The sequence below is a fragment of the Seriola dumerili genome, unplaced genomic scaffold (genome assembly GCF_002260705.1).
Source record: "Seriola dumerili isolate Sdu_G_001 unplaced genomic scaffold, Sdu_1.0 BDQW01000068.1, whole genome shotgun sequence".
NCBI classification, from domain to species: domain Eukaryota; kingdom Metazoa; phylum Chordata; class Actinopteri; order Carangiformes; family Carangidae; genus Seriola; species Seriola dumerili.
This window is the reverse complement of record NW_019174323.1, coordinates 4,001,811-4,019,689: the sequence shown is the minus strand read 5'-3', so window position 1 is coordinate 4,019,689 and position 17,879 is coordinate 4,001,811. Positions and strand designations below refer to the sequence as shown.

General features: G+C 42.2%; 3 protein-coding genes across 3 annotated transcripts in view; 1 reads left to right on the top strand and 2 right to left on the bottom strand.

Moving 5' to 3' along the window:
• Positions 1-4,305: 4,305 nt before the first annotated feature.
• cntd1 (cyclin N-terminal domain containing 1) lies at positions 4,306-8,566 on the bottom strand. The gene is made up of 7 exons (XM_022742305.1): positions 8,404-8,566; positions 5,902-5,977; positions 5,641-5,812; positions 5,391-5,553; positions 5,113-5,257; positions 4,598-4,694; positions 4,306-4,419 (listed from the first exon to the last, which is right to left on the bottom strand). The coding sequence occupies exons 1-7, from the start codon at positions 8,564-8,566 to the stop codon at positions 4,306-4,308; spliced, it is 930 nt and encodes a 309-aa protein (XP_022598026.1).
• A 352-nt stretch (positions 8,567-8,918) lies between these two features.
• On the top strand, positions 8,919-10,508 carry LOC111220403 (cytochrome c oxidase assembly factor 3 homolog, mitochondrial). The gene is made up of 2 exons (XM_022743476.1): positions 8,919-9,158; positions 9,873-10,508. Exons 1-2 carry the CDS (start codon positions 8,924-8,926, stop codon positions 9,974-9,976), a joined length of 339 nt encoding a protein of 112 aa, XP_022599197.1. The 5' UTR covers positions 8,919-8,923; the 3' UTR covers positions 9,977-10,508.
• A 1,606-nt stretch (positions 10,509-12,114) lies between these two features.
• wnk4 (WNK lysine deficient protein kinase 4) overlaps positions 12,115-17,879 on the bottom strand; it is a 41,563-nt gene continuing 35,798 nt past the window's right edge. The window contains exons 16-21 of the mRNA XM_022743475.1: positions 15,800-16,647; positions 15,094-15,181; positions 13,303-13,930; positions 12,811-13,016; positions 12,576-12,670; positions 12,115-12,457 (exon numbers count right to left, since the gene is read on the bottom strand). Coding sequence (XP_022599196.1) covers positions 12,455-12,457; positions 12,576-12,670; positions 12,811-13,016; positions 13,303-13,930; positions 15,094-15,181; positions 15,800-16,647 — 1,868 coding nt within the window. The 3' untranslated portion in view covers positions 12,115-12,454. The remainder of the gene's footprint in view (positions 12,458-12,575; positions 12,671-12,810; positions 13,017-13,302; positions 13,931-15,093; positions 15,182-15,799; positions 16,648-17,879) is intronic.

Genomic DNA, 17,879 nt, shown 5'->3' with positions numbered 1-17,879 from the left:
CACCTGTAGAATCAACAGTTCATGTGACCTTTGTCGTTTTTCTAGTGTGAGCTTCACAGGGTTTGTTTGGTTTTGTTTGGTAACTGTAATATATGTGCATCTCTACTTCAGTGCTCACCTTTCATTTTATAATGATGAATATTTTCAATAATCGTTTGACTGATAAAGGAAGAGTATTCTCTTATATCTAAGGAAAAAATAGTAGTGTGGTGCACTCTAATAAAAACGAATTCTCTAAGAAAGAAGGTAATCCTTTGCTCCCATATTTGACACTTGCCAGAAAGACATGCCAACATCATACATCTCAGCTTGTAAGCAATGAACCTAAATATATCCTTCAGTTGGCAGACGTAACAAACCTGCCAAAGGGCATATTTGTACTTTAAAAGGTCCCCTCTCTGCAAATGGTAATGAGAAATACCTCAGGGAGGCCCTGGAAACTGGCATTGGTGCAGGGTTTCTAACACAGTGTGTGCATGTGTGTGTGGGCATGTGTGCTGGTGGGCGTGATGGAAGAAGAGCTGGTTGCAGATAGTCGAGTGGTAAAACCCCCCTGCCTCCCACCTCTGGAAGGAAACAACATATGCTTCCAGTGCCATTGAATTAAATCCTGTCACAGCTTTCTCTCTCCCTCTCTCTCTCTGTCTCCGTCTTCCCCTGTACTTTCCCTCTGTCTGAATATGAAGAATGAAAACAGTAAAAAGGTGAGTGTGCAGCCCACTCTCCCTTTAACCGACTGCAAGTGGAGGTGAGATTAATGGAGGCTCACGCAAGATTGCCGGGAGATCAGCAGAGTCGTGGGGGAGCCAGAGAAGTAAGAGAGTGACTCAGTGAGGCCTGGCTCTGGATCTTCTGCTAATCCACTGGAGCTCCAGCTCCTCTGGTAAAACTACTTGTGATGCCAGTGGGTATCTTTTAAACTATACGCTCAGATGTTATGCTAATATCAGACTGACAGATCACAGGGTCTGTGCTTTTATCAGTGATGATATGTGGTTGTGTGTCATGAGGGAGCAGAGGTCCAGACAGAAATTTGTGTGGCTGAAAAATTTAGAATGTGAACAAAATTCAAAACATTAAATGCGTGACTGATAAGGCAACACCCTATAATACTAGATCATGTCACATCCAACATGTAATATAGTAACTAAGAGCATTTACTCAAGTACTTTCCAGAATTCTCTGCAAAGTACTCATGGGTCTGGTAAAACCGATGAGGGTAAGCAGGTCTACATTAGGGCTGTTTGCCTTGTTTCTCTTTCAATTAACATTGGAGCCAGTAAGGTAGTCGGAAGATACTCCTGCCACAGTTGAAAACTCACAGTTCAAATTCTGTGAGTCATCGCGTTTCGGTCACCACATTTTGTGAAACAAGACAAATTTGCCTCCAATCTGGCATAAAATGGTACGTGAAGAGTAAAATTTGTGGCTGTGAGGACGAGTTAAACTAATTTTTCAGACCAGAATAACAGCTTCTCTCCACTGCGTGTGTTGTAGGAGGTACAAATCAAAAACGGTGGAAAAATAAGGTCATGTAACAAAGAATTTGAACCTGAGAAGAACAGATGATGATAATAGCATATTAGCAAATAACAAGAAATGACAGGTTGCTCCGACCCTCATTGAATATACAACAGTTGCTATAGGAAGACACAGGTCAGATCCCTGAAGAGCTGATTTGCTCATTTGGCAAAACCATATAAAACAAGATTCCCTCAGGTCTTTTATTTCCAGGACGGTAATACTAAAACAATATGTTGCCTTTTTTTCTTAACATTTGAGATTTATTTACCATTATACTTTTTTGTCTTTACTGTTATTGTAGTCCTTTCCCCCCGTCAATTCATAATGTTTAATATATAATGTAAAATGGAAATAATTTTGTCCAAAATGTCTTCGGTAAAAAAGGCAAAGTTTCATATACTTTTACATTTCATAACAACTTGTCAATAACTGTCTGAGGTTGAAACATTATGTTAGCTTTGTGGCCCAAAGGTAAATGTAATTCTTTGTCTTTACTGTTCTTGTTGTCTTTTTTATCTCTCAAATGTAAAATGTAAATAGTTTCTGGCTGTAAAAACAGGCAATGTTTCCTCTCATCACAACTTGCGGATAACATTGCAAGTCAGAGGTTGTAACATGACCTTGGCTTTGCTGCTACCACACACAGTTAATACACCTGACAGTGGAAACAGGTGTTACACCTCGCTACAGTCTTGCTTTCTCCAAGATTATTTCACACCTGATGATATCTGAGCCTGCAGATGTTCTTCCACACTAGCTGGCTGCCATCTGTTATGTTATAATTATGACACTGTAAGCTATTTTGTGTTTCAAGGTTGCACCTCAAAACCTGGAGATAGGGTGCTGAAGACCTCAGTAACACTAAATCAGGTACTGGAAGTTGCACGATAGTTTTACAGAAAATGTTATTCTTTGCACCGCTTCCACTGTATCATTGCTTCTTTTGGGAGGGATAAAGAGAGGGTTTTTAAGCACTATCACAGTCCTGCAGAGGTCTCAAACCTAACAACACAGCAATAAGAATTCACACTATATGGAATTTGAAATGACAGCAGCTGTGGAATATACTCACAGTATTTAACCCTAGTTGCATATAAGCAACATCCTCCACCCCTCTCGAGAAATAAAGCTTTCCAAGACAGTCTTAGACTCCCAAAACCTCTTTGCTTGCCACCTGCAGTCTTCCCCCTGCGGCTTTGGGAAAAGTGCTTCGTCTGAGCCAGGGAGCCCATGGAACAAAGGCTCGGTGTCCTGCCTTCAAGCTATCTACAGTGGAACCCAGAGCATGACTGCAGAGCTGGCAGCGACTTCAAAGATTCCCCACGGAGGAAAGCCCCCCCCCCCGGCATCCAGATGTAAGTTTTCTTGGATACATATTGTACTGCAGGTTATAGCAGAATGAAACTGGCCACTTTTCTCACTACCTGGTGGGGTTTTTTTCCAATCCATTTACTTTTTTAGCTTCTATGTTGTTTCATAATATCAACTGTTATTTCATATCGGCTGTGGTTCTATTTCAAGCCAACACCTTTGAGTTCTTTTTGAACACAGAAAAGAACTCAACACCTTCTCCTTTTCCGAGGCAACAAAGCACACCCTGCACAGTATCATAACAAGCAAATATCTGAGCATGTTAAAGGCAAAGTATTAAATGGATCCACCCATGGGGGAAGCGAGCAAACAAACACAAAGCCAAGATATCCTGAAGAGCAAGAACAAGATGAAACACCTTTTCGACAAAACAAACACTGAGGAGATCATTTGACTCGGAGTGTCCCTCCGGTGCTGAGACTCTGGACGACTTCCTGGGAGGTACCACCACTGTTCCCCATCTTCCCACATATGATACACTGTCAACTAACTCTGACGAGGAGGAGGAAAATGATGACTCATTAGCCGACTGGCAGGACACATACACAGAGAGAGATTTGATCACATTTCCGGGGACAGTTTCCCCCATCAATCTCAGCCTCCACTAGCCTCTCTCACAGCGCTCATAGCCTACATACATACATAGCCTGCAGGCTTTCGCTGTTAAATACATCAACATTGTCACATGGAGAACCTGTTAGTAGTGAGGAATACAGTCTCACCCACCAAACAAGGCAACCTCATATGGCACCACTTCTACCTATCATTTTAAAAATACTCTGATAAACTTAGGGATGTTATATTTTGTGCAGAATGGGCATAGAATTTGGAAAATTTTAATCTTTATATGGAATCAAGTGCGGTTATTCATTCTTTGCCATTGCTTCCCTACCTAATAAGGATGAGACTCAGAAGAATGAGAGAGAGAGGAGAAACCTCTCAAAGGAGACGTCTGACACTTGATCCTCAGCCTTACTCCTTTTTTTTTTTACATCTTGGTGAAACTAAACACAAGTATTAATCCACAATGCATCTCATTTAAGTGAACAGATCAATGTGACATGGAAGATTTAGAAGCAGCGGAAATATACAGTATACTGATGTTTAATGCAATATTTATTACATTTTCCAAGTGTCACTAGTAAGTGTAAATAGTAATTTGGCTTTACAGAATGTAGAATCAAAATAATCTAGACCTATGTCCATCACTAACAGGCTAGTTTTAAGAATGTCACCACGCTATGGCGATTTTTTCTTTTGGCACCATTTCATTACATTCATTTTTCTTACACCAAACGTCTGCCTTAGGTACACGGAATATGTTCTGCACGGACATCTACAGCTACAAAACAAACTCCACCATAAAGAGTGACAATATAAAGCAGTGTTCTGTGGGTGACTTATTAAGACTCAAGTTGATGTTACGGGGAAATTGGATCTAACAATATGCGTCAGTGTCACAAGAGCGAAATCGCTGATGCTCTTCCTTGAGATTGCTGTGATATGGCTCAGTTCTTCCACAACCTGCCACGCATGAAAAGAAGGTAAGTCTACATGAAAAAAAAAAAACTGTTTGTATGGAATATATAATGACTTACTGTACCTAGAGTTTTGACATTTAAAACACAGAGAACAAATAATATTGTAGCTGTGATTAAAATACAGTGTTAATCATATTTCATATAAATCACAAGTGTTTCACCTGTTCCCATTTTTTGACACGGAGGATGAACACAGCCACGGCAATGACACCAACACCAAGAAGCATGCAGTCTTCAGTCACTGTCACAAACGTCTCTCTGGTTTTTAAATAAGGTTACTGCAGTGAATACTGGACTTTTATTCACCAGGTGGCCAGAAACACTTTCAAATGAATGATAATGTTGCTCCATGTATGCTGGATGTATAAATAGGCAACTGTTTGCAAACGTATGTCAATGTTGTGTTCATTGCTTGTTTCTGCTGCCTCCAAGTGGTCACAAAAATGGCTGTACTCATTCATAATTAAATAGCTCTTGGGTAAATGTCTTGCAGGGCGACGAGCCATGAAAAACATGATAGCACAAGACAGAGTTTGAAACCAAAACAGCATTGACAGTTCTCAGCTGCTCACAGTCTACTCAACTGCCAATCAAGCAGCTTGTCCACTCTACCATGGCGGTAATCACCTGTTCCAAAACATCAGAAAACATCTGGGCTTGAAGATAAATGCAATACCTCTGTTCTCTGGATGGGCTGACACTCCGAACGGTACTCTTCAACAAGGTGTCGTAGATGGCAGTCCTCTGCAGGCTGACGAACTGGAGAACGTGGTGGCACAAGTCATACAGGCGGTCCACTGGGCTGGACGGCTCATTATGTCCTACAAAAGTTTTGTCACCACAAATCAGTGCAACATCTAAATAGATACGATTATCTTCACAGAGCCATCTCCATTAATATTTCCCTTTTGTTTTTTTACATCCTAACACTTGATTCTGTGATTATGATCTTACCCAGCACCTCCAGAAGTATTTCCACATATGTCAGAGGATTTGGGGCATTTAGTCTGAATTCAAGCCCTTTCAAGACCATCAGCTCTGATTTCAAGAGAGTCTGCTTGGAAACACTGTGTCCGACCGAATGCAGAAACTGCACTGCAGTATTGTTGTCGATTATCTAAAAATAAAAAATATGGGAGATTATACTGATTTTTGAAATCACAGGGAAATGAAAGTTATTAACGGTAGACATCTCAGAACTTACATGACTGTGCAAAGACAACTTGCTCGCAAGTTGCACACAGGAGAAGACGATGAGCGGGAATTTCCCCTCGATCTTGTCAAAAATAACATCCTCGTAACTTCCTGGCTGATCAGCAGCTGCACCTCGAGGTGTGGGTGTGGTGAGCAAATCTGTGAGGTGCTTGACCATGAACCTGAGGGAGATAATTATACACATAAAGGCTTGTCTGATCCAATCACATGTAAGGTGTAACAGGGAAGCAAATATACTTCTCATTTTTACCTTTGAAGTAATTCAATGGCATGGTATCCAACCAGTGGATCGAGTCTCAGTTCTTTAGCGATCAGGAAGACGTACTCTAAGTTAGAGAACAAAAGCGGAAAAATACTGTTTGAGTGGAGGCATGAGCAAAGCATGTTGGGAAAGAGTTGACGGACCATAATTGGATACAATATACATTTTTAGAGAGGAATTTGTAAGGCAGTGTCATGCGTGCAGTAAAATGGTGGCAGTAAATGTGTTTGGACAATCCTATGTAAAGTTACACAGGGAGAGATGGGATGGGATCAGTAAAATGAAATGTAAGCCATAACTCTCCAAGTATTCACTGTCATTTATGAGCTCTTTGCAGTCATGCTAAATGAACATGTTGGAAATGAAAAACTATAAATATCATTTATCAGGTACAAATCATCAGCTGGATGGTGACATAAAATACCACATAGGCTCAGATGGTCCAATAAAGTAAATCTTAAAAAAGGAATCATTAATCATTAAATTAATATTCATTTTAAATTCTGATTCTCTAGTCTTTATACATATTTTGCGTGAAATAACAGCTAACAGCCATGTACGTAAAACACTGAATCACAACTATGCTGGGTTCTCACCACCACCCACCAGCCTAACACCGGCAGACTGGCTGGTTTTTCTACTGACAAGTCAGTTTGAAAGAAACTAAAGTATTTATTTGGAAATTCCCTCCGTGCTGTGAGAATGGCAGGTTACTTCAAGCCAGCACGTTAAAGAGACAGATAGAACTTATCAAAGAGGTATCCCTGTTAATCTATTTAAATAAATAGTATTTTAGGTGTTATGTGAACTACTAAGAGACATATGCATGTTCATCAGCGGTCATTCAAGCGGCTTTCCATCTGTTCCTCTGCATTGGCAGGGTTTGTCTGCTGAGCTGCTGGCAGCTGGGAGACTGCTACCTGGAGTTTGTTTGAGATTTTGGCCTCCATAATGACAGGGCTCACAATCCCAGGTGTATCAAAGACTCCAGAATAATGACAGTGTACAGTGAGGCTTAGTGGGCCACTCAGAGTTAGTCTCGTACATCTTAGTCAATCCCACCTGCTGAAAAAATTATCAAAACTACCACTGCTGCACTGCAGCTGAAAGAATTACAATATCAAAACACAGAATATTACAGGTCTACTGATAACAGCCTATACTGTAAATGTAAATATATTAGCATCATCCATAAAAGATACAGTGTCAGATTATATTTTACATTTGTAGAGCATATACACTATGTACACTGCATTCAAAGAGTATTCAGACCCCTTCACTTTTTCTTATGTTGCAGCCATATGCTAAAATCATTTAATTTCATTTTTTTCCTCATCAATCCGTCAAAGCAAAAACTGAATTTTAGAATTTTTAGCAAATTTATTGGAATGGAAAATGGCTTGGGTTTTGCTCTGATAAGTTCAGTGCATGTCTTGTTTCCTGTTTTATTGTGAAACACTCACCTCTCTTGTCGTTTCAGTTCCTGCCCTCATGTGTCTCCCCACCCCTTAATCATCCACACCTGTTCCCAATCAGCTTACCTGCCTCTGCTGTTCCCTGTCAGTCCAACCCGTTTATATACTCCTCCTGTTTCCTTTGTCGCTTGCCAGATTGTCCTTGTTAAACCTTGTGTGAACACTGCTTTCCAACAGTCTCCTGGTGTTAGTTCCTATGGTGTGTGACTTAGTATTATTTGTTGTTATTGGTGTTTGGATTTTTGCCTACACCCTGCCTGTTCTTGTTTGCCTGTTTTGCATTTTTTGCAACTGTTCATCACCTCCTGGGTTTTTCTCTGCTTCTAAATCTCTGTTAGTCCCAGAATTGTTACAGTGATGCCCTATATAGACAGGTGTGTGCCTTTCCAAATCATGTCCAATGAAGTGAATTTACCACAGATGGACTCAATCAAGGTGTAGAAACATCTCAAAGATGATCAAAAGGAATGGGAGGCACCTGAGCTAAATTTCAATTGTCATAGCAAAGGCTGTAAATACTTATGTCAATGTGATATTTCAGTTTTTCCTTTTAACCTCCTTTTCCTTTTGATTAGATTAAAAACTAAATTTAAATGATTTTAGCATAAAGCTGCAACATTAAAAAAGTGAAGGGGTATAAATACTTTATGAATTCGTTGTAGATATAACTAAAAAAAATTAAAAGGGAAAAATCATTTGGAAATGAGAAGGTATTGTGCTATCTTGTAACAATAGCTGTAACAATAACTCCATAGAGAAATGTACATATTTTAAATTTGCAGATACCAAGTTGTCGTTGTTCCTCCAAATAAAGGTTATAAAAATGAACCCTTTTGAAAGTGGCCTATGGCATTATGCGCATTTAAAACGGGAAAAATTACTTTTGGAAATAAAAATGTCCAAATTCAATGGCGAAAGAAAGCAATTCACGCAGTTCTACTAACGGTCGTCTCATTAACAGAACAATGACAAGGTTTGTTTGTAAGCAAGATGAAATGACAAAAAATGTACTTACCAACGAGTTTTTTATCTTTGAAGGTCCCGCTACATTTTGATAGCTGGTTGAGGTTATCTTTGTTTCTTTTGTTGAGATTAACAAGAAAATCTGTGAGCAGGTCAAAAGAGACTTCCCCAAACTTGAAACTGTGATTGGGAGAGCAAAACAATCTACTCGCCATTTACAATCACTAACGAACGGCTTCTTTATGCACAAACGTTACAATTACCACCTACCAGGTTTATATTTAAGAATATGTTCACTTTTGTCAAAAACTTAGGTAGAAAACCAAAGGAAAAACGTGTTTAAAGTTTATATTTTCCGGAAGATGGCGCTACATTCCCGAGGTTGTCACCCCAGAGTCGCTCCAACGTCTCCGTGTAGGAACCAAAGCTGCCATGGGGACTCATTTGGATGTTGCACAATTTTGTTCCTGGCTCCTTCTGCCCACCGCAGATCTCGCAACATATGGATGGGCTGCTCACGTGGTAGGTAAACGCCGCCAACTCGGTTAATCATTTGAAATGCAGCTCTGCGTATGACTGTTGTGCAACGACGTCCTTCGCTGACTGCAGATATGGCTGACAAGACACCGAAGGAGTCCGATGCTCCCTTTGCAACCAGAATAGACCCGGCTAAAGAGGGTCTTTCTTCGGAACAGATGCACTTTATCAAGCAGGTAGAGCGTGCACAGTGGAAGAAGAAAACACATCTGCTGCGGGGGCGAAATGCTGTCACAGGGCTCGCCATCGGAGCACTCGTTCTGGGAATCTGTATCCTTGCCAAGCACACTAATGTTAACACAAGGTGAACTATGTAACGTTAGCCTAGCATGCTACAGTCACTCCGTAGTCCTTGGGTTTGAGTTAGATAACTGTGTTTATCACAACATAAACTAACACTTTCGCTAATTTAGCTGCGCAGCTTATATTTCAGACAGTATATTCTTTGTGTGGGGACAGACTGGTTCATTCATTTCACTGAATGCTAACACGACAGATAGCTATGACAGAAAGTTCCTAACTGTAGAGGTGTTTGGAGTGTATTAGCAAATTAAAACACAAATGTCAAGCTTGTAGTATTCGTTATATTACACTATGTTGTTAATTGAGTATACACTTAAACTGTTTTGAAGGTAACTAAGCCGGGGAAGATGAGCTTCCAGGTGCCTTCGCGGTATTACGGACAAACCTGTTTCCTGAACTCAAAGATGCCTGTGAAGGCAGATGTTTGAAACTTGAAAATAACATTTAGCTGTCCAACTCAAGTTTCAATTTAAAAAAAAAAAAGGATAAAATGGGTATCTTGATATTTGAATGATTAAAGACAACATTAAGGCGCAGTGTGTTTAGCCTCTGCTGTTACAAGCAGTGATGACACAAACACCTGGCTGACATGCTGCTTGCATCACTCATTTGTCATGTAATGTGTTATATTATGTTTCTTGCTTCCACTTACTTGCCTTGACCACTTGCTCCCTCCATTAGACGGCTACACATTTTACTCAGTCTCCCAGGAAAAGATCATGGATGAAATAGATGAGGAGGCCAAACGTGCAAGAATGCAGGGACCAAGCACCGGTGCCAACTGAGACGCATGAGTTTCCTGCCTGTTGTTGGACTGTGTGTCTGTCCTGCACTTAACTGAGAAGGGACTTATGTGGACACTAATGCCACTGATTCATATTCCATGGACTGGCCGCTGTTTTTTCATGCTGAGACAGCGCTGGACTTTTTGTTTTGTCATGATTTTGAAGGGTGATTGTGTGGTTTCTGCTGCTGACTTAAAACTAGAAGTGTCTTGATTTTGAATAAACTTGCCTGTCAGTGGAAAGGACTTATCACTGACCTCCACATGATCTTTACATGCTAGCCAAAAGGCCCAGGCTTAATAGTAGTTAGAGTCGTTACCTGACAGGTTTCCAGCCCAGATCATGTGATGTGCATACAGTATGAGGGGAATATACTAACTTTCAGTCAGCAAGTGATGTTAAATCTACAGTGGCCTTTAACAGCAAAGGATGCCAGTGACACTGCTGAAATGACACATGAATCAACCTGTTGAAACATGTTATTTATGTTGAAAAAGTGATGAGTTGTTAAATAAAAATCTACTGTATTTGATTTTTTAACACAATAATGTGTAACTATGTGCAATAAGGATGACATACAAGTAGCGGTATTTACAGTTGCATTTATTTTTTTCAAAATTTGATATACAGAGTCTGATCTAGCCACCAAATCTTAAGAGTAAAAATATAAAATAAGACATTGTAAGGGAAAGGCACAGATTCAGCATGGCAGGACAGCAGCTTCAGAAAGCAATACAATTATATATTTACATTCAAAATTTAGAAATTTCTTTGAATATATATATTACGAATCTTACAGGAGTTCAACTGCCAGAAAATTCAGTGTGTGTTGTGAATATTTTTTTTTTTTAATATAAGGCAACAGCTACAGATTCACAGCTTGGACTGATTTCTCCATATCCCACAATATACTGATTATTTCAAACTGTGGGAGGGTAGATCATCATTACTGTGATCCAATATGAAATATTGTGATCAAACATAAACTGGAGAATATCCTCTACCTCTCTTACGGAAAAATAACAGGAAAACATCTCAGCTCTTCCTCGAGTGAGCACAGTTTTTGTCCACAAATGTGTTAAATGACTGAGAGTTAAAGTAGAATTTGCTAAAGTGCACAAGGTGCTTGATCTATGATCTTGATCTAGCAACAAATATGATTTTTGCTTGAGCAAGAATTAAGGTTGCTGAAATATTTAGTTTACTCTTAACTTGTAAACAAGATCTATAAAAGCACTCTACTATATACACATGTACAAACAACAGGAAAAGCCAGTAGTCTAAAACCTAGGTGGATTTTTCACATCTAATCAATATGAAGAAATACTTTTTTCCCATTTAAAGCCAGCTATAGTATTTGAACATTGACATGATGTTCTCTATGCTTCTGCATAAAAAACTTTTTTTTTTTTCCTGCTGAAGTGAGCTACATGCCAACATTTATAGCTGTTGTACAACGTTTCTTCCTGACGCATTAACATCCCCATGATATCTCCTTATTGTACTGTTGTACAACGTGAAAGATCATCATCTTCACTACATCTGAAAATGTCAGCACTGCAGTCAAACCTCTCCAGGCTGAGTCTAGAGAACGTAAGGTGATCTTATCAGGTGTCAAAACCACTAAAGGAACCGGAGATGTACTACAACAAAATGTTTTGAGAATACAAAGTTGACTAAATCAAACTGACTGCTCTCGTCAGCCCCTTGATGGCAGGAATCGGAGCTCCACTAAATGAGAGTATATTCACCGTGCAGTCAGCAGGTGCCGAGACGTTATTTACAAACTACAGCAAATAAGTTGTGAGATCGTCCGAAGTGTCGTCATCTGTGCCCGACAACTGTCAGTGAGAGTCAGAGCTTGGCTGCGGTTCACATGACTGTGCTCAGATTGATTAAACGGCAGTGAGTCAAACAAGCAGGAAAACAGTAACTGTAGTCATTCTGGGTCAAAGTCGTACAAAGTGACACAACTCTGCAGCACTTCGTATTACACTTGACTGCGTTAATGCAAAAAAAAAAAAAAAGAAGCTTTAAAACAAACTGTGGTGTTTAGCAGGGTACTGTGGCAGCGTGGACTGAAGATGGTTACTTCTGAACCGTTGGGTCAGACAGTTTATGTACAAGAGAGCAAAAAAAAAAAAAAAAAAAAAAACTTGGGAGTTTTAACATGAACCAGACTGGTAAGATATTCTGAGCTTCAGCTGCAACAAATTCACCAAATCTGACAAAGGGCCGAAAACTGGAAGTTACAGTTCCTGTGTAAATCCAGATTTATTGATGACAGTTTCTGTACAGTTGAGGTAAATGACCACCGGCATGAACCTTGTGACCACTCGCGGAGGGAAGCAGTTTTATGCTGATCGGTGTGCCAGTGAAAAGTGTTAAAAGTGATCCTCCTTCAGGACGGGTTTGACCACTGCAGTCACACTTCAGATGAGGTAGTCCAGATACACAGCGTGCTTGGCTGAGCGTTTCTCACTGGAAAAGCGAGATGGAAAAAAACACAAAGTGTAAGACTAAACTGTTTAGCATTTCTGTTGAGTTTCACAAGGGGAATACTATTAATATGAAGTCTGTTTATGCAATGAACACTCACCATTCTATTAATGTCAGTGGCAAAGGTGACCCCTTTGCTAGGTTTATCCTGGGAGCCGCTGCTGCTGCCTCCAAGGGAGTTTCTCCTAATGATACCTAGGAAAACAAACATAGTAAATATGCTACAAAACCCATTTAGATAGAACATATATATATATATATATATATACATATATATATATATATAACCGTCACTTATTTACTATGATATGTTAAATGTGGATGTTCTTCCTCACCTTGGAGTGGCAACATGTCCAAGCGCTGCAGGCTGTTCCTGCGGGATGAGGGGAAACCGCTCCCCTTGGAGAGGCGGCGCTGTCGACTGGACAGCATAGCAGCGGGAGAGACGATGCCTGGAGGAGGAACCTTCCCCATCTTCTCGTACAGCTCCTCGATCTCTCTCTTCTGGGCGGCCTGCAGGGTCTGCACCTCTGTCAGATGTCTGATGAGGGACAAAAAGTAACAAATAAGTTGTTAAAGGTGTCCTGTTGTTGATTGGAAAAATTAAACCAGGCTGCTGTGATCCTTGAAAATCCTCTGAAGCAAGTTGCATAAATTAAAGTCTTAATTTCTTAATATAAGTCTTGTGTTACCCCAAAACATCAAGTCCCATCAAATACAATTGTGAAAGTCATTGCAATTGTGAATTTGAACTCTGTTAATATTCTGTTTCTGGCACCTGATAAGTACAGAAGTATATTTTGAGCATCCTCACTGGTGTCACTTACTTCTCTCTGAGTTCCTGAAGCTCTTCCAGCATTTCTTCACCATCGCTGTCAGAGTCATCGCTGCTCAGGTAGGGAGCGTTGCGGTTGTAAGTCATCATCCATAAATGGTGGAGGGCGTTGCTGTACTGCGGGCTGCCCACCGCTCCATCCCACAGCCTCCCCTCCATCTCAGCAGCCGTCACAGAGAGCCCGCTGTCCGCGGACGTTCCCATCAGGCTGAGGCTGTACGCCCTCCTCCGGCTCCTCTTCCTCGTCCTCTGTCGTTCCCCGACAACCTCTCCCTCATCCTCTTCATCCTCATCTTCATCCTCCTCTCCCCTGTCCTGCTGCTGCTGCTGCTGCTGCTGTTGCTCGTGGCTCCCAGCCCATCCCGGCTGCCCGTCAACCTCCTGGAGGAGCGGTGCCGACCCTCTGTGGGGATGTGGGTGAGGAGGGGACATGGTGAGGGAGGTGCCCAGGCTGGTCTCAGACTCCCCCTGTTCCTCTGTGCTGCTCTCTGTTGGGGTGCTGCCCCCGTCCTCGGGCTGTAGTGCAGCAGGTACAGCACCTATAGGCACAGCGGGCACAGGGATGTCCATACTGGGGGTCACCTGGAATCGCCCAACAGTCACCGGTGCAGACTGGACTTCTGTAATATAAAGAAAGGGTGTTTTTAGAAGATAAAAATCTACGTAAATTACAAGATTAAGTTTCATCCATTGTGCATCCAAAATGTTTTTTTCTCCAAGAAATAGGTTATCTTGGTTAACATCAATGCTGGTAAGTTGTAGTTACTTACTTTTAGTGTCCATATACAAGTTATAGCATCTAGGCAGCTAATTTATATGAGTGACAGCCAATCACTGGCTAAGCAGCAGCGATTGTTCTCTAATCTGATCAGAGCTGATTGATCATTAGGACAAAGCCCCACTCATTCTTGACTAATATGGTTTGATTAAAATCTAATCATGTGTTTCTTGGCTACAGTCTTGAAAGAGGTATCACTCTGTTTTTTTTTTTAGTTTCTTATTTCCTTAAATGCTAATCTCCCAGTAGGTAGATATACCCTAAAGAGCCTTAATTTACAGCAGGGATAGTATCTGATAATTGTGATTGTATCTGATGCATAAACACTCCGCATGCACTCACATCTGCAGACAATTTTAGGGTTTAAAATCCTGCAGTGCCTCAGTATGCCCACTAAGTGTCCTTCTTACAGTAAACACAGAAAGCGTCTGGGACTGTGCCCACTGAAACAGAGGGACTCTGTTAAATGTGGGCTCTTGAGGAGGGTATAAATACTGACAGGTGTGGGATGTGGGAGGAGAGGCCTCTAATGAGCAAGGCCGCTCACTGATTGGTCAGTGTCGGGGGGGAGGGCCGCAATCACACCTACGTTTGTGTTCGTTTTCAATGGAACATTACATCCAGACGGTTATGCAACGCCTCCTGAGGCACCGCCAACAGATGACAATGTCACCAAGGATACGATGGAGAGAAAAAAGCGGCGGTTGAAAACAACTCAAAAGGCAAATTGTCCATAACTGGGACATCAGGCTGTATTTAGACCTAATATATCATAAAATAAAGCAGAGGAGCAAGACTTGTAACTTTTTGCTATGGGTGCATTTGAGTGAATGCACAAGCATGTATGTGGGTTTGTTTTGGGGTGCAAAAATAAACATACAGTATGTCATTTCCCAGCTCTCCCAGCTCCTGGCTAGTAACACGCTTCACACATCAGGGGTTTATGATCCAGAGACGGAGGAGAAACTGTTTTAGGGACATGACAACATGCACAGGGTTTCTTACCAGATTGAGTGGACGAGGCTTTGGGTTTTGGGGTACTGGCATTCATCTCAGGTATAGCCGGGTGCAATTGAGCGCTGAAGGATGATAACTAGACAGGAAGAATGAATATCATTAGCATTAGTGCTGCAGCAGATTGGGTATTGACCCAGATGTTTCTTCGTCAATGTCCTATCACTCATGGCAGGCCATAAAACTTTCCTGGCCTAATTCTATCTCATAAAATGATCCCAAAGAGTTTGACACAGTGCAGTACTCTGATTTTAAATGTGGCTAAAACATAGAACTCGTATTGAACGGTGATCAGCATCTGCAGATACCCAGAGTTTAAATGTAACAGAAAACGTTTTTTCAATTAAATTTTTTCAATTAATTAATTAATTGTCTGTAAGTGAGTCTATAAACCATCTGTTGTGAAAAATTGTGAAAATGTTAACACAGTTTCCCAGATCCCAAGTCGGTGTTTTCAGATGTCATGTTTAGTGAGAGAAAAGGAGCATGGGCTTCACATCTGTGAAGCTGGAACCAGTGAATGTTGATTGGCATTGTTACTTAATAAGTGAGGTGAACAATTAGTCAGTAATCACAATTGTTGATTCATTTTCTGTTGATTAATTGACTAATCACTTTTGCACTAATTTGCATAGACACAACATGGCTTTAAAAACCTTAACAGCTATAGTCCCTGAGATTAAGGAAAATGACTCACAGTGCTTTCGGGGCTCTCTGGGGGTGATGGGGAAAGATCTGATGAGGAGCTGGAACTGGAGACTTGTTGTTTGGGTTTAGTTTGGGCTGGAACCTGTGCTGAGTATGGGGCCACATAACTGTGGAGACTGTCCTCCTGGGTGAGGCACGGGGGAATGGACAGTCCAACCTGTTGCGGGGGCTCCTGAGGAGCCAGTGGAGGAGTGGAAGGCAAGGATGGCGGGGAGACATGGTGCAACCAGCTTGGATGACTGCTCTGAGGAAAACCGGATCCATCCATTTGAGGCGTATTCTCAGGGCTGTGGTAGACGTTGTTCTGTGCTGGGATGCCCACCGTGGGGTAAGGGACTTCTACCGACTGGGTTTGGTACTGGTGTGGGTAGACGGAGGGGTAACCTGACTGTGGGGCCATGTGAGTGGGTAGCTGGGGGTGATAGCCTGGAAAGGAGGGCATCCCCTGGGAGGGCATGCTCGCAGGAGGGATGAAAGACTGGGCCATGCTCATGGCCATGGAGATGACATTAGCCAAGGAAAATAGGGGCTGTGAGTGGGGGGGCCACATGTTGGGATGCTGAGGGGCAGGTGGGGACAGGGTGATGCTCTCGTTGCTGCCGGGGCTTGGGGTCTCATTCTGAGCACTAGGGGACCCTGGGGCAGGGGAGGAAACAGAAGGGAAGGTGGGGTTACTGGCGACACGTGTGAGGGGAGGATGGATTCCTGCTGGCTTGGGGGAACCTGGAGAGCCTGGGTATGGGAACGGGAAGTGAGTGTGGCCCATGTATGGTAGGTTATAGTGCTGGTGGTGGGGCAGGAGGGATGCAGGGTGGTGCTGATAGTGAAGAGGAGACCCTGGAAGACAAACACATATGGATCAACTTGGGTATAAACTGTGGAAAAAGAAACTACTAAAAGTAAAATGTTTCCTAATATCCTCCAATTTGTCCATCAAAACCTGAGAAGTGTAATTTCACAGCCCCCCCTCCCCCCCCCAACTGCAGGGTTGGAGTGGAATATTGGTCTGACACAGAGAGACAAGTTAGATCACTCATTCCTCCTCTCTCCCCTTTCCTTCAACCCCCTGCCAAGACACTCGTCACATGGAGCATAAATCTTTCCCGTCCTTTCAAATAATGGGTTTCCATGGTGAACAAAGACATTTTGTTTAAAGCAGTATCCGGCTATAATTGCATTTGTAAGCCGCAGCACTTGAACACCAGGCTTAACATGGCTGTGAGGGATTCGGCATCAACAGAGCGAGGGAGGCTTTTACTCATGACGCTTTAGAAGGAGTCTAAATGGAACACACGTGTGTGTACACAAGTTTTCGAGCCTGATTGTGAGATTAAAGCAGTCGGGATTTCGACATCACTCCTTGGGGAATAATTTAGGATGCCAATATCCCAGCTCCATCCATTGATTTGACATTTACCTCAACAATGGCTCCACAGTTATAAACCACACCTCCTGTTGCTGATGATGCAAACCAGCCTCTACTTTTTCCAAGCTGACGGAAACATAGGTTAGGCAACACTCTATAAGGGTGGTGGGTGGCCAAGAGGCATTGCGAAAAGCAGCGATCATGCAGTGGACATCCAGCAGAGAGGGGACACAGGACATGTGGGGATGAGGATGTTCAGATGGTCGCTCAGGCTGAAACTGGGGGCGTATGGAGAATATGTGTTCTTTAATTTACTTCAAATGCCCCCCCCCCCCCCCGCCTGTGGGGACGGAGACTTTGACGGGGGAGGAGGTTTTCTTGGAAATTCTGTAGGAGTTTGTGCTGGCAACCAGATGTTGCCGACTATCGCAGCTCTAGAGAAAAGCTGATGGTTTACAGCGACAGCATTCACAGTTCCCTAAAAGCCAGAAAGCGCCCTTCAGGTGAGGTAATTACCCAAGAGGCCCCGCTGCAAGGCAGAGACAGACGAAGGCTTTGAGGTGTGGGGATGGCGGATGGCGCCATGCGAATGTCAGAACAATACCAAAACCGGGCCCTGAGGAGGGGAGGGGTGGTTTATGAGGTAGCTGAGCTGTGCTTTGACTTATTCTTTGCCAGAGGACTGTAACAATTTTTCAGTGTG

Bases quoted from the DNA above. Each gene is read 5' to 3' on its own strand.
- cntd1 (XM_022742305.1), bottom strand. From the start codon at position 8,566: ATGGCGAGTAGATTGTTTTGCTCTCCCAATCACAGTTTCAAGTTTGGG. The intron at 5,554-5,640 runs GTAAGTTCTGAG...TTTTATTTTTAG, and splicing joins AGTTGTCTTTGCACAGTCAT to ATAATCGACAACAATACTGC. The intron at 5,258-5,390 runs GTAAGATCATAA...AAACTTTTGTAG, and splicing joins AATACTTCTGGAGGTGCTGG to GACATAATGAGCCGTCCAGC.
- LOC111220403 (XM_022743476.1), top strand. From the start codon at position 8,924: ATGACTGTTGTGCAACGACGTCCTTCGCTGACTGCAGATATGGCTGAC. The intron at 9,159-9,872 runs GTATCCTTGCCA...TCCCTCCATTAG, and splicing joins AGCACTCGTTCTGGGAATCT to ACGGCTACACATTTTACTCA.